Source organism: Hyperoodon ampullatus (genome assembly GCF_949752795.1).
Source record: "Hyperoodon ampullatus genome assembly, chromosome: 1".
Classification (NCBI taxonomy): Eukaryota; Metazoa; Chordata; class Mammalia; order Artiodactyla; family Ziphiidae; genus Hyperoodon; species Hyperoodon ampullatus.
In genome coordinates this window covers 49,907,004-49,922,425 of record NC_136914.1, presented here as the reverse complement: position 1 = coordinate 49,922,425, position 15,422 = coordinate 49,907,004, and the positions used below count along the sequence as shown (strand labels likewise).

General features: G+C 43.7%; 1 protein-coding gene across 1 annotated transcript in view; it reads left to right on the top strand.

The window, feature by feature from the left end:
* The window catches only part of PARM1 (prostate androgen-regulated mucin-like protein 1), a gene marked incomplete at its 5' end in the record, with an annotated part of 100,817 nt that extends 86,494 nt beyond the window's left edge, over window positions 1-14,323 (top strand). The window contains 2 exons of the mRNA XM_079697341.1: window positions 1,790-1,868; window positions 13,624-14,323. Of these exons, the coding sequence (XP_079553467.1) occupies window positions 1,790-1,868; window positions 13,624-13,708 (164 nt within the window). The 3' untranslated portion in view covers window positions 13,709-14,323. The remainder of the gene's footprint in view (window positions 1-1,789; window positions 1,869-13,623) is intronic.
* Window positions 14,324-15,422: the final 1,099 nt, after the last annotated feature.

Genomic DNA, 15,422 nt, shown 5'->3' with positions numbered 1-15,422 from the left:
GTGGTCTTAGTCTCAATGTTAGCAATACCTCCTTGGCCTTTTAGAAATTATAACCGGCGGGGGCATGCATGTCTCCTGTAGCCTTCTTTCACCCAAACCTTTGCGGGAGTTACTGAAGAGTTAATGAGTAGACTCATTGGCTTCTTAGCTGTGCTCTAATTCCTGTGGTGGAAGGGCTAATGAGAAGGACAATATACAAAAGCCATTCATAAGAGAGGGGGAAAAAATAGAAGGAGAAGTGGCAAAATCATCCACAAAGAGTAAATTTCCAAAAATGTGGGACAGATCCATCACCTTTGCGATGTAGTTCATGAAAGATGGGCACTGGTCCAGGAAGGTATATCTGGATCGGACTTTGGCTTGGTGCACAGGGCACCTCATTTAATTTTCTTCAACTTATGTGGGTGGGTAGAACAGCTCTTCCTTCTCTGTCACAGCAGGTGAGTGGTGTATGGGTCCACGGGGTTTAGTAGTTAGCCCATAGTCAGACAGCTAATGAGAGAACCACACTTGAATCCGCATATTCAGACTCCAGATCTGATGCTCTTTCCAATGTGTTTAAGAGTCCCATTCATTTGTTGAAGTAGAAAATAATTTCTCAGTGGCCTGAACGAGCAAATGGGGTCCCTAGTACCAACTTTAATGCCAAAAAGTCACTTTAACAATGAGGAGACAAAAGCCCAATTGATTCTTGGTATTTCTGAGGTGAAATAAAACTGAAATATATACATTATTAGCCACCAACTCACACAAAAAGAGCATTGTGCCCCAAAGTAGTAATCTCTGGAAGCAGTATGGTTATTCTTACAAGGTTATGTGCTCAAAGGGGTTTTTGTTTGTTTTTTTTTTAACTGCCCATTAATAGTTGCCTTTGGAAACAGATTTTAAACTACACAATAAAACATTCATGTTACTTTATAATTGTACCTGGTTATTTCTACAAACAAAACATAGCATTACCTACCAGACTTGACCTTATTTTCTACACCAAACTTGACTTTATCCTCTACAAAATCAGATTCACCTTTTAGGGCTGAAAACTGGACACATGACCCAAAGAGGTGTTTTTTTTAAATGCTTTGATTTGATGGCATCATTAAAATTAGTGCATCTCCTACCAAGATGACCCTTTTGAAGTGGACACTACTGACATAACGCTGTGGTTCTGCTTTATTAAAAAATCAACAGCATTATTTTGTCATGACCCTTGACTAAGCATCTTAGGTCTTCCAATATTTTGCAAATGCTAGAAAGACAAGCTAAAGCATATGAAAGAAGAAAATAATATTTCAGGAGATTTTAAATCCACTACCCCTGCAGACGGCAGCAGCAGCAGCAACAGATTGGTGGCATTCTTAAAAAAATTATCAAATATTACTGTGAACTGTTTTCTGAACTCAAGGCCAGCCAAACGGTCTTAATAAATATTGACCATTTACCGAACTTAGCCTAGCCTGAGAAGCATTTTTTATTTTTATTTTTTATTTTTGCGGTACGCGGGCCTCTCACTGTTGTGGCCTCTCCCGTTGCGGAGCACAGGCTCCGGTCCCCAGGCTCAGCAGCCATGGCTCACGGGCCCAGCCGCTCCGCGGCATGTGGGATCTTCCCGGACCGGGGCACAAACCCACGTCCCCTGCATCGGCAGGTGGACTCTCAACCACTGCACCACCAGGGAAGCCCCTGGGAAACATTTTGATAACAGAATTAAGCTCCTGGGTTTCGCATTGCAGAATGATCTGGAATAAACACCTTTCCTTCATCTTCTTTCTGTGCCTTTTCTCCTTCCCAGGCAGCATCGCCGCCATTATGGTGACAGTCATTGCTGTGGTATTGCTGGTGTTTGGAGTTGCAGCCTATCTAAAGATCAGGTAAGACAGCACCTTCCTCTTCTTTATAAAGAATGGAATTCCTTTTTATCAGGCTCTGGGCTGTGAGCTGTTTTGCTGAGTTCTTGTTTCTTGATAAGTATCTCAGCTCTCAGAAATCTTGGCAGGGCAGTGAAAATGGCCAGCATACTGCACCCTGGACAGGAATAGATGGGGCAGTATCTGAAAGTTGGCAAAGCAGAAGAAATCATCCGGACTATACAGCGTGATGATGTAATGGAAGGAGAATGAACCTGGAGTGAGGGGACTGGGGCCTTGGCCCTCTGCCCTTAACTCACATCATCACCCTGAGAAAGCCACTTGCATCCTGAGCCTCACCTTGTCTCACCTGTGAAATGGGCGAGATAGGCAGGCTCAATGGTTCCAAAACACTGATGTTCTGAACACTGATGTGGGAGTGTGTACCCAGCCTGGAAGGAGGTTCTCACCGCTTCTAAAGCAAAATGTTGAAAATACAAGGAAAGTGTAGTGTTTTCTACAAAATTGGGTTTTTCCCCCCGAGATTATATCCTTATAGTTTGGGTTTTAAAATATCCTTTCTCTTATGAAAAGAATGTGGTCACAGATGGTAGTTGAGTTTTTACTTTCTTTAGCCAAAGAGAAAGTTGCAGTACTCTTGTGAGTCCTCCACTTTTGTCGTCTACCGTCTGTAAAATCAAAACTCTCAAGAACCACGTTACTCACACTGAGTGTGCTTCCAGCTGTAAAATGCCAAAAGGCAAGTGGCTGTCTGGTTCCCCAGTCTGCCCAGTGCCTATAACAGGGACAGGAGGACGCCTGCCACCATGATGAGCACAACTGGTCCCTGACCCCGCAATGCATTCTCCTCCCAACTACCAGGCCCATCTCTGTGGAAGCTCCTTCGCTTCGACCTGTCACTCCCTCCCTCAAACGCCCCCAGTGGCTTTCCCCCTGCCCTTAGAATTAAACTGACCCTTCAGCTTGGCGTGAGTTCCTTCATGGACCCACCCTGCCACATCTTCTTGCTCATCACACATTTCTCTCCCTGTTAACCACTGAGCTGCAGTCACACTGGCTTTCCATCCAGTTCTTAGAACACACCAGGTACTTTGTCTCTCCAGGCCCTTGGTTCTTGTTGGTCCCTCTCCCTGAAATGTTTTTCTTCTAGTTCTTCCTCATACATGGCTTTCAAGTCACATTCTCCAGGAGATTTCCCTTCAGTTTGGTGCCTTTGTTATTTATTCTCCTAGTGCCTCAATTAGTTTCATCCTGGCTGTTTTCACTGTATGTGATTTTATTTGTTTTTTTTTTGTATGTTTGTTTGCTTGTCTATTGTCTCTTTTCCCCACAAAAATGTAAACTGCCTGAGGACCCAGACTTTATCTGTGAGCACAGGGCTGGCATAAAGAAGATGCTCGATAAATTGAATAAATGCACAACTGAACGTAACAGCACACAATCACACAGGCACGGTTGTGCACACATGCACACTCTTGACTTTTTCTCATCACAGCTGTGCTTCTCCCTTAAGAGGCGTGTCCTGGTTCCCCACGTGGAGCTCATGTATTCAGTTTCTCATCTCTACACACGCATCCCCTCTGCTGCCCCCTCTCATCTCCCCCTGTCATCCCAGCCCAGACCAGCGCCCACTGGGGAACCCTCCCCTCCCCCTTCCGTTTTATCTCCCTCCATCTTTTGTTCTACAAATGAACAAAATCAATCTACTGACTGGTGTCAAGTATGAGAGTGCCTTGTAATATCACCCCTATCTAAGGTACAAAGAACAAGAAAGCCAGGTTTCAAAGAGAAATCGGAATTAAAGTGCCAGCATTACCTGTGTCTGAAAGCCTTTATGAAAGGATCCAGAGGTCTTCAAATTAAAAAAAAATCTTTCTCTTCATTAAGTCTATATTTCCTTCAGCATCAAACAGTTTTATGAATTATAGCTTACTGAATGCTACCCTTTTCCATCTGGCTTAATTACTAGTTTATCGTGGTAGATACACTGTATTTTAGTTATTAGTTAAATTGGCTTTTATGAACTAGTCTGGGTACCTCATTCCCACTTTGTAACAGAGTTTCTCTTTGTGTTTGGGAGATTCTGGGTGGGGCTCAAAGAAAGGAACTTACAGAGAAATTTTAGAGACATTCTGGAATCACCAGTGGTGAGTTCCGAAGGGCTATGTCACCAAAAATGCCTTCTTAGAGTATGGAACAAAATAGAAACACTTCCCTCTCGCCACACACTTGCCAGAAATGATGTTAAAATAACCTCAGGACTCTTCTTCTTGACTCCAGGCAAGAATTCAATTTCACCACCTGAAGCCTACCACTGATGATAAGACAGGCAGACTAGAACAGTGACTAAGAATTCAGACTCCATGAGCAGGGAGATCTCAGTTCCAATCTTAGCCCTACCACTTTCTAGCAGGTTCTACCATCACCTGGGCATGTAACAGAGCTTCAAGATCCCTCACTTCCCTCCTCTGTAAGATGAGGGCCGTAATTTTAACTACTTGGTAGCATCGTTGGAAGGATTAATGGATGCTGCTTCCCAAGTACATAGCACTGCCATCATCATCATCATCATCATCATCATCAAAGTGGTCAGCTGGAAGGAACACCAGTAGGACAGCTGATCAATAGATAGTTACTGAGCATTAGCCATGTGCCAGGAACTCTTCCAAGCAGTGGGGTCACATCAGTCATAAGACACAGTTCTGTCATCTCAGAACTTACTGGATTTGGAAAATTTTGTTAACATACCATTAAAATTGGTTCTAATGAGTGCTGATTAAAATTGTATAACATTTTACTTAAAAATTTTTTTAAACTTTTAAATTTAAATTTTTAAAAATTTAATAAAATTTAATTTTAAAATAAAAAAATTTTAAATTTTAAATTTAAATAAATTTTTTTTAATTTAGATTTTAAAAATTTTTTAAATTATATTTTTTCTCCAAGCATTCTCAACACCAGATAAATTCAGTGAATGATTAAATTGAACTAGTCATTGTTTCTCTCCCCTGTAATGTAGTTCCTCCCTCTTAATGTAGAAAGGCCCCCATGGTATAAGTATAAGATTGTTATTTATCTTTGGCACTACAAACTTAAGGATGGATAAAGTGATCAGACCCCTGTTTAGAAACCCCCTAAGGAAAACCTCTTTCTGCTGCTCTGGTAATTATTTTGGAAAAATGATAACATAAGGAGGTTAATAGCTCTCATGAATCTCAAGGCTGTGCTAAAACCCCTTCACGTGTTATTTTGCCAGATTCTTGGAAAGCCCCACTAATCATTCATCAAAAATACACACTTGGCTCAATTGACAAATGTGCATGCATGGGTGTGTGTGTGTACCTAAGGTTGAGTTTTGCCTTGGCTGAAAATTTCCAACATTCCTATTGTCCCACATTTCTGAGAACAATAACATGATAGAAGTATGTTGTCTGTGGTTTTTTTAGCTCACTTGGCTGGAGCAGCAAGTGACTGAGATCACAGCCCATGAGGGAACCATTAGCTTCTGGCCTGCAACCACGCCCTATCACCCCAGGCCCAGCCGATGTCCCGGCAAAGGCAAAAGAAGATCCACTTGAAAGGGCAGCCTCACCACCAGAAAAAGGGCACTCCTTGTGAGCTCTGCTAAACAGTGGCTCAGGAGTTTCACCACTTTCCTAAATTCTAGCTCCCTCTGAAGGCGTCAGAAAACCGATCAGCCATCCGTTTTCACACTCCTACTCTTCAGGGATCTGTGACCCCTAGTTTTGTCACGGTATCTCCTGCCTGGAGGACCTCATCTCTCTGTAACCTAAGCCACTTTTTGTGTGTGTGTGTGGTACGCGGGCCTCTCACTGCTGTGGCCTCTCCCGTTGCGGAGCACAGGCTCCAGACACGCAGGCTCATTGGCCATGGCTCACGGGTCCAGCCGCTCCGTGGCATGTGGGATCTTCCCGGACCGGGGCACGAACCCGTGTCCCCTGCATCGGCAGGCGGACTCTCAACCACTGCGCCACCAGGGAAGCCCCCTAAGCCACTTTTGGATGCAATTTATAAAAATGAACTGCCCAGAACCTTCCAAGGCTCTTTTCTACTATCCACCCCCGCATTGTAGCCAGCAACAATGTAGGGTGGAGGGAGGAACGTGGGCTTTGCAGTCAGGTTCGATACTGACCCTTCTACTTACTATTTAGGTGGCTTTGGGCAAATCATAATCTCCCTGATCCTTCATTTCTTCACCTGCAAAAATAGAGCTGATAACACCTATCTTTCAAGGTTGTCTTGAAGATGAAGGGGAGTAATGAATGTAGATGACCTGGAAAGACCGTATAACATGGTGGTAAAGAATATGGACTCTAGGGCAAGTTCATTAATCATTCTGCGCTCAGTTTCCTTGTTTGTAAAATAGGACTAGAATACTAATACCTAACTCAGGCTTGTTATGAGGATTAAACTATGATACAGATAAACACGCAGTTCCGGGGTTGAAGTGAGAGCCATGGAAGGGCCAACTGCTGTCCTCGTTGTAATTGTCATCATGCGCTTCCTACTTAGGTGCTCAGTAAACTGTAGCCACCAGCAGCCCCGTTCCATAGGCATCAGGGATTCAAAGGAGAGAGGAGAGGTGGAGGAGGAGGAAGACAGCACAGAAGCTCAGTTTTCTAATTACGTGTTGACGTGCAGACTTCCATGTTCCATCTTGGCAATTTCAATTGTGCTTTTCCTAAACACCTGTGAAGTGGCATCCACATTATACATTCATTAATAGAAGCTATCTCTGAGAAATCTTTATTCCAGGGCAACTTTCAAAGAAAGCAAAAGCCCTGCCTGCCTCTAGCAGAAGGTTGTCTTTAATTAGTGATGATTGAAGAGTGAGGTAAGTCAGTTCTGTTTTGTTTAAGTTGGCTCAAAACTCTTCAGTCACGAGATAATCTCCTGGGCAGGAGACCATATCTGCTATCGCCAGCAACGTGGATGCTGCTATAATTAGGTGTGCTGGTAACCCAGACAGACAACACGGCTGTTCCCTTCACAAAAATAAATGTGATCTTGATTTGTAGACACAACAGGGCCTGGCCCTTAGGACATCTTTGTAGAAGTCACCTGTTTTGCTTTAAGTCTTTCTAGTGATGACATTTTCTACAACTGGATTCCTCCTGGTAGTTGTTAGGTTGAAAAACTAGGCCCATAAAGAGCCAGCCATGAAGTCTAAGATCTTCCAGTGTTTGTTAGCTACAGGTTGACCTTTTCCGGTCAGCTTCTGGCGTTCTGTAGGTCTAGTTGACTTGATTCTCTACCTCAATGATTCTCAAGACTTCCATGTGCATAAGAACCAATGGGCGAGGGCTTCCCTGGTGGCGTGGTGGTTAAGAATCCACCTGCCAATGCAGGGGACACGGGTTCGAGCCCTGGTCCGGGAAGATCCTACATGCCACGGAGCAACTAAGCCTGTGCGCCACAACTACTGAGCCTGTGCTCTAGAGCCCATGAGTCACAACTACTGAGCCTACGTGCCTAGAGCCTGTGCTGCACAACAATAGAAGCCATCGCAATAAGAAGCCCACGCACCACACCAAAGAGTAGCCCCTGCTCGCCACAACTAGAGAAAGCCCCGCACAGCAAAAAAAGAACCAAAGCAGCCAAAAATAAATAAATAAATTTATTAAAAAAAAAAAAAAAAGAACCAGTGGACGAGCTTGTTAAAAACACAGTTTCCTGGGTCTCAGCCCCATAGGTTCTGACTCAGTGTGTCAGGGTGGGGCCCATGCACTGGCAGCTCTCACCAGCTCATGGGTGATGCCAGTGCTGCTGGTCCAAGGACCAGACTTTGAGTAACCCTACTCTACCCTTTCCTCCAACACTCCAAACACACTTGGCTCTAAAGTTTCCCGGGTATAATGCTCTGCTGTTCCGTGCCTTTGTTTTTTTTGAACGTGCTGATCCCTGGCCAGAGGTGTTTGGTTCACCTCTTTTTTATCTAGCTAATTCCAAGTTGTCTAGCTCAAAAGAGATCTTCTCTGGGAAGCTCCCACCCTCACCCTCTCCACGGTGAGTTTCATGCTGCCCATGCCTCCTTCGTACCATTCACTTCCCTGTACTGGAATCATTGCGTCCACTGCCAGTCTCCTCCACTAGAAGGACAGAGAGCCCCTGGCAATACCTGACATATAAGAGTTGCTTTATAGATACTTGCTGGCTGAGTGAATGATTCTGGGTAAGAAAGTTGGGGGTGCGGCAGCAGTGTTGGTTTATTCCAGATCAAGAGAAACTAGGTTTAGAGAAGGGGAAGCGATGGGAATCTGTTAAACCATAGACTTACCCTAGTTATCTCGTGACTCTGAACTTGTTGACGAATAGGCAGGTGTTCCGACGTGCAGGCCTTTTCTGTGATGAGTGTCTGCCAGTATGATACTGGCAGATGATTTTAAAATATAAAATTTTACCTGCCCCTTCAAAGTAAAGGTGATTATTTAAAGATACTGAATTATGATACTCTAACTGTTGCCACTAACTTGCAGTGGTTAACTGTGGGCAAATAAATTCACCACTAATGGTCACAGATTTCTTAGCTTCAAATTGGTAGTTCACAATGTTAATTTCTTAGTTTTGACTAATGGGCCATGGTTATGTCAGATGTTAACGTCAAGGGAAGTTGGGTGAAGGGCTCATGGGAATTCTTTGTACTATCTTTGCAATTTTTCTATAAATCTAAAACCATCCCAATATAGAAAGTTTTTTTTAATTACAGTTCAGTGCTACCACACAGATGTGTTGTTTGCTTCTGCCCCAGAGCCTTTGCACATGCTGTTCTCTCTGTCTGTAGGGTCTGCCTCAGGCATCCCCATGGCTCATCCACATCTCCCTTATGTGTCTGCTCAAATGACATCTTCGTGAGACATTCCCGACCACCATATTCAAAATTACAGCCCCCACTTCCCATATGGAACCCCTCATTCCCCTTCCTTGCTTTATTTTCCTCTATTGTACTTATTACCATCTGCCATATTACTTTTCATGTCTTATTTATTGTGTCTTCCCCCATTAGAATGTAAGCCCCCTTAGGACAGGGATTTCTGTCTCTTACTGCACTGAAGTATTCCCCAAATCCCAAAATAAGGACTGATCGATGATAACTTTTCAATGAATAAATGAAAGAAGCCAGGCAGGGAAATGACAATCAGAAAAAGAAAGCCACCAACGAAAACAAAGGAGACAGTGACAGCTGCACCAAACTAGCTTTGCTAATGGATGATTAAGAGTCTAAGGCCTAATGGCTAATGACCAAGGAGCTGCAAGTTCAGTTGTGTTTTCCCAGCACTAAGCCATATCTTATTCATCTTTATAACTCTCCTTCTTAGCACATAATAGGCACCAGTGATTGAATGGCAAGACTCACTTTACTAGAGAAGAGAGGACTTTGGAAGGAGTAGTAATAAACAAAGTTGGAGACCTGCTGGGGTTGACCCTTATAAAGGAGAAGGTGTTTTCTAAAATATGTTTGTCTCAACACAGAAAAAAGTTAAACACCTCATTCATTTTCAAAGAGCATTGAGTTCCATTAAGTATTGATACTATAGCTATCTTAAAATAGGTACCTTTTCACAGTTGTGGAGAAGGCCTCAAACCACAAATGTCACTACCACATTTACCAATTGTCACCAACAAAGCATCACCAATTGTGACTGCGGGGAGTGGGGAGTGTTGCTTTGTTAGAGCAAAACCACTTGAGAAGGAAGCAATGAGGCAAGGGCTTCACAGAAATCATTCCCTATTTTGTCCCCTCAGGTTCTGCTTTTAGCTAATAGTGACAATAAGCACAGTGTCATTGATTTACAAGGACTGTGAGCCTATACTGAGTGCTTCAAAGCCATGTCATCACATTGCCACAGGTCATATTAATCCCCGCTGGTATTGACAAAGTAAACTCTGTGTATTTACTCCATGTACTGTTTATATGCTACTGGATGTAAGCAGTTATTATCAAGTATTTATAAAAGTACCATTGCATTAAGAGCAACATATCAGACATTCAGAAAATGAGAAGCTAAGTAAGACGTAGTCTGCCCCCGGAAGGTTTACTGTCTAAGGAAGCCAACTTACAGCAAATGGAAAACTTATCTATGCTGGCTTGCTGGGTGCCGGTCTTTATGAAGAAATGGGGTAAATGAAACTGCCTTGACATGACGAGGATGTCATTCATACACAGTGCTCTTCAGATTGAAATTAAATGCAGCAGCATTGCAGTACGGAGCCAACAGGCCTTAGTTTTAGTACCACCTCTCCCAGTATGTCACAGTGACAGTCTTCCAGATCTCTTGGGCCAAGCCCCACCTTCTTAATCTTGAGAGTGGGAGGGTTTTTTGTTTATTTGTTCATTTATTTATTTTTGGCTGTGTTCGGTCTTTGTTGCTGTGTGCGGGCTTTTCTCTAGTTGCGGTGAGCGGGGGTTACTCTTTGTTGCAGAGCACGGGCTCTAGGTGCGTGGGCTTCAGTAGTTGTGGCACGTGGGCTCAGTAGTTGTGGCTTGCGGGCTCTAGAGCTCAGGCTCAGTAGTTGTGGCACACGGGCTTAGTTGCTCCGCAGCATGTGGGATCTTCCCAGGCCAGGGCTCGAACCTGTGTCCCTTGCATTGGCAGGCAGATTCTTAACCACTGTGCCACCAGGGAAGCCCTGAGAGTGGGAGTTTTTTCCCTACTTTAGACCTGACAAATGCCAATCTGAAAAATTCCCCCATTTCCATCTAAAACATGCCATGATTTAAGAGGTTCTGACCAAGAGAGATAGTTTAAAGTGATCATTAATGATTCTCTTCTTATCTCACACACACACACTCACACACAAAATGTGTTTGTCTTCCTCTTTCCACAGTATTACAGGATTTATCCAAACCTGGCTTGAATCCCAGCACACCCAATTCTTCTTGTTTAGGCTCATTATTACATTAAAACATGCCCTACGGGTTCAGTACACTCCCAAACATGGTTTATCTCTATTTCTTGCTTTGCTTCCCTCATTTCCCAGTATTTTGCTCAACTCAGAGTTCATTCAAATGAGAAGACAAAGAAAAATGAAAGCTCCATCTTTTTCCTTTATTTTACTAGTGTGTGTGTAGTAGACATCTCTTATAATACAGCAGATTCAGGTATAGCTCTGATCAAATAGTCTTGCCTACAATAACCACAAGCAGTAAGACCTGATGCCCAGAAGATTTTTAATCCTTTAACCCCACTCTAGCATGATAATATTTTTTTTAAGTTATAATATAAGAAGCTGGTTTTATAACTATGCCTGGGGCATAGTTTCAGGAGTTCCTGGAGAAAGTGAGGGAGGCGCACTTTTCACTCAGTATCCTTTTTTATTTGCAGATCTGTCATGCACTTGTGTAAGTTTCATTATAATAAAAATTAAAAAGCAATATTGGGCAACATTTATTGTGCATTTACTACGTGCCAGGTCTTTTATATGCATTACCTCATTTAACCCACCCACCAATCCTAACGCAATTTTTTTGTTTCTCCGTTTTATAGATGAAGAAACAGGGAGTTAAAAATATATTCAAGGACATACATCTGTAGGCTCAACTGACATTTTATGAGAATCAAATTATATGATAGATATAAAAATGCTGTGAGAAAGCATACAAAGGGGAGACAGAGTATCCTATCAATAAAAGAAGGTGCTTATTGGGTCCCTTTTGGCCAGACTTGTCACAGTAAGTCATGCTGAAACTTAGGCCCAGCTCCAGTCTTGTAATCCCTAGGTTTCTACTTGTTCAGTCTATAACTTCCATTTCTCAACCCTCCTATTAAAGAATTTGATTGGAATTGGAGGTTTTAGATGTGGGGGAAGCGTTGGTGATGGATGGGTGGGACTCATTTACCAACACTGCCCTCCCCTATTCCTGCGGATTAGTAGATCAGTGGTGTGTTATTTGTGACCTCTTTCATTCTCACACCCACAGAAATGAGTGTGGGTCTTCAGGGAAAACAAACTATATTGTGGAAGTTTCCAGGTGTATAGACTGGGTCAACTGAGCCAGCCCTCGGGACTGAAATCAGAATTTTGAAAGCTAAGAGTCTGAAGCCAGCACATCAAGCATCTCTTTTCAACTACCTGACAGATGTAAATAAGCTTAGAAGAGTGACAGCACTTATTTTAGCAACAGATAGAAGTATATAGCAAATGCTTTTTGTGCCTCTCGGGTTGTATTTTCATTTTGTTTAATTTTCATATCTAGCTGAGAAAAAAGTTAGGGGAAGTGGGTATGTTCATCTGTACTATAGATAGCCTACCTGATTTCCAGTGGCAAGGTGTCAAAATTCACAAGCTAGCCTGAACCTCAGAGGCACCAGATGCTCATTTTGTGGTGTTCTCCAAATCCTTTCATTGGTTTTATTCTTAAAATGCCATAATCCTTTACAGGAAGCTCCCACCTTGTGAACAGATTGGATATTCAGGATGTATTTTTTCCTATCACTGTTTCTGCCACAAACATTTATCTAGGACTTACTCCTCTAGGTGCTGGAGATAGAGGCAAGAACAAACAAAACAGGCAAATAATCCATATGTATAGTCTAATTCGAGGAGAGAGGCAGTCACAAAATAAATACGTAAATTGTATCGCATGTTAGAAGGTGGTGAGTACTATGAGAAAAATTAAGCAGGGAGTGCTTTGGGCGGGGAGTTATAAGTTTAAATAGAGCTCCTAAGAAAGGCCTCCCTGAGAAGGTGACATTTGGGCAGATGTAAGGAAATGAGGGAATGAGCTATGTGGAGATCTGGAGGACAATTGCTCCAAGCTGAGGGAACAGTAAGTGCAAAGACCCTGAGGCAAGAGTGTGTCAGTCATGAGAGGAAAGAGCAAAGAGGCCAGTGTGGTTGGAACCGAGCAAAAGGCACTGGCATAGTAGCTGATTTGCTCAGAAAAGTAACAGGAGCCAGACCCTGCAGGGCTTTGCAAACCATCGTAGTGACTTTGGCTTTGACTCTGGGATGATGGGCCACTTAAAGGCTTCACACGGAAGAGCGATAAGCATCTGATTTCAGTTTCTTTTTGAAATAATATTAATTGTGGAACAGGTTGCCAGAATGAGCCAGCAAAGCCGGATAAACCCATATTGCCATTGAGCTAAGGTGCTAAACAGACTCCAGGGAGCTGAGCTCAGAGAACTGGGTTCCGATCCCAGAGGTAGGGGTTCGACTCATAGCTCAGTTGGGTGACTTTGGGCATGTCAGTTAACATCTCTGAGTCCCATTTTCCTAATCGGAGAAATAAGGATGAACAATACCTGGCCCATGGTTTTATTCTGAGGATCAAGTGAACACAGAACATAGAAGAACTTTGTAGATTATAAAACATTATATAAAGGTCAGGAGGGGGTGGTGAGAGCAACAGCGGTTCTGGTTGTGTCGTTATCATTTCAGGGAAAATGAAGTCCAGGACCTAAGCCAAAATGCCAGGAATGCAACCTTCCCTTTCCCATTACTTCTTATTAAATAGCCATGGAAAAGGGGCCTCTTCCTCCAGCACTGGAGGTCAAGGAGAGAGACAAGGACCCAGCTGATCTCAAGAGAAGGCGCCAGTTGGGCTCCCAGTGGATCAGTCATAACTTACAAGGTGTTTGCGGACTGGGGCCTCCCGGCTTGGTGCATCTGCTACCGAGGGGTGTCCTAGTGAAGAATTGTGTCTCCTCTCCCCAGTTCAGGCCCCAGGGCACGGGGCTGTCCGCAGGTGGGCAACTTCTCCAAATAACCACACCCCTCTTCTCCTTCCCACCAGGCATTCCTCCTATGGAAGGCTCTTGGATGACCACGACTACGGGTCCTGGGGAAACTACAACAATCCTCTGTACGACGACTCCTAACAAAGGAAGGTGGCCTGGGATGAGGAATAACTGTCTTTATTTATCAGTGCTTATCCAGTAGAATTAATAACAAGTACCTGATGTGCATTGAGCGACAATCCTAAGCCCTGTTTTGTTGGTTTAGTTGTTTTGTTTTCCTCCCTCTCCTCTGGCTGCTACAACTTCCCCTTTCTGGTACCAAAAAAAAAGAAAGAAAGAAAATTATTTAAAAGTGAGTGGAGTCTGACATGCAGCTGACATGGGCCAACCCTAAGCCATCCAGGCCGGACGCCACGGTGGAGGTGCCTGTACCCAGCGCAGGTCCCACTGCGAGAAGAAACAGGAAGAGGGATCAAGTTGTGTTGTCAAGGGTTACTTTTAGGGGAACTTTCAGTGTGTGGTATTTCTTAAACTTTTCTTTAGGAGATTACATTAAGTCTCGATGAGGGGAAAGGCAATGAGTGCTGGGAGGAGTTTGCAGGTAAGGAAGCAGGGGTTTCTCAGATTCCTTTTTAATCTCAATTTATCTGGTTGTGTCCCACAGGACACCTGCTTGGCTCTGCTAGCTGGATGCCAGTTTCTTAGCTGCCTAATTAAGGAAAGAGGAAGGTGCCCTGGGGGAGGCCAGCTGGCCGAGGGGCAAAGTAGCAGGCTGCTGTCAGATCTCAGCCTGCCTGCTACCTGGCCACCCCTCCAGGACACCTGTCTCTGCTGAGGATGCCTGTTCTAGTCAACCGCAGCTGGGACCCCAGCCCACAAGCTTTCAGCGGTTCCACAGGAGAAGGCTGTGAGATGAGTTTAGCTGTAGAAAAGAAAGGGAGAGACGTGTGAAGTGAGTGTGCAATGGGGGCGTTGAGGAGGGTGGGAGGGAAGGGGCGTGTAACATACACCGCGTACCTCATTAGGGAAGGTAAGATCAGCCCTCAGTAACTGCCAGAGACATCCACTGCCTGAAGGAGCCTGTAGACTCCTTGCTTTCTACCCAGAAAGCAACTGGTTCACTGCCTTACTGTCTGTTGGATAAAGGCTGTAAACTGGTTGTTCTTGGTGTTTTTCCTGTTGCTGTTAATTTTTTAAAGGCACTAGTTTGTCTGCAGTTGCTCAGTGAGGCTTTTCCATACAGACACGGTGATTAATCCGTTTATTTTTCCCAAACATTTATCTTACTAATTCTGCTGTTTGATCAATGGACACCCCTGGGTACATAGTTTTAAAATCCTGCATCATGAATTTTGAGAAAGAGCTGATCATCTTTGTGGGCATCCATTTCCAGCAGTGCTTCTCAGCAGCAGGTAATTTTGCTTCTCCTCCCCCATCCAGGGAACATTTGAAAATGCCTGGTGATATTTTCTGAGTGTCACAATCTGGGGGTGCTACCACTGGGTAGAGGCCATGGAGGCACTAAACATCCCACGATGTACAAAATAGCCTACCCCAACTAAGAGTTATCTGGCCCCAAAGGTCAATAGTGCCGAGTGTGAGAAACCCTAATCTATGGTGATGCTTGTTGTGACAAAACAAGATGCCCCAGGTTAGTGATGGTTTTTACTTTTACCTAAATGGAATGATTCGTTCAATTTTTATCTTAAAAGTATTTAGTTTGTTGGCAGATGGGTTGTTTTTGCTATGCATGGTTGCCTTTTTATTTCTGTGTGTTTTCTAGATGGTTTTATTTCATGGCTCTAACCCTGTCCTTCTGAAACACCTGTGTATTAGCAGCTGGCATTTTATGTCC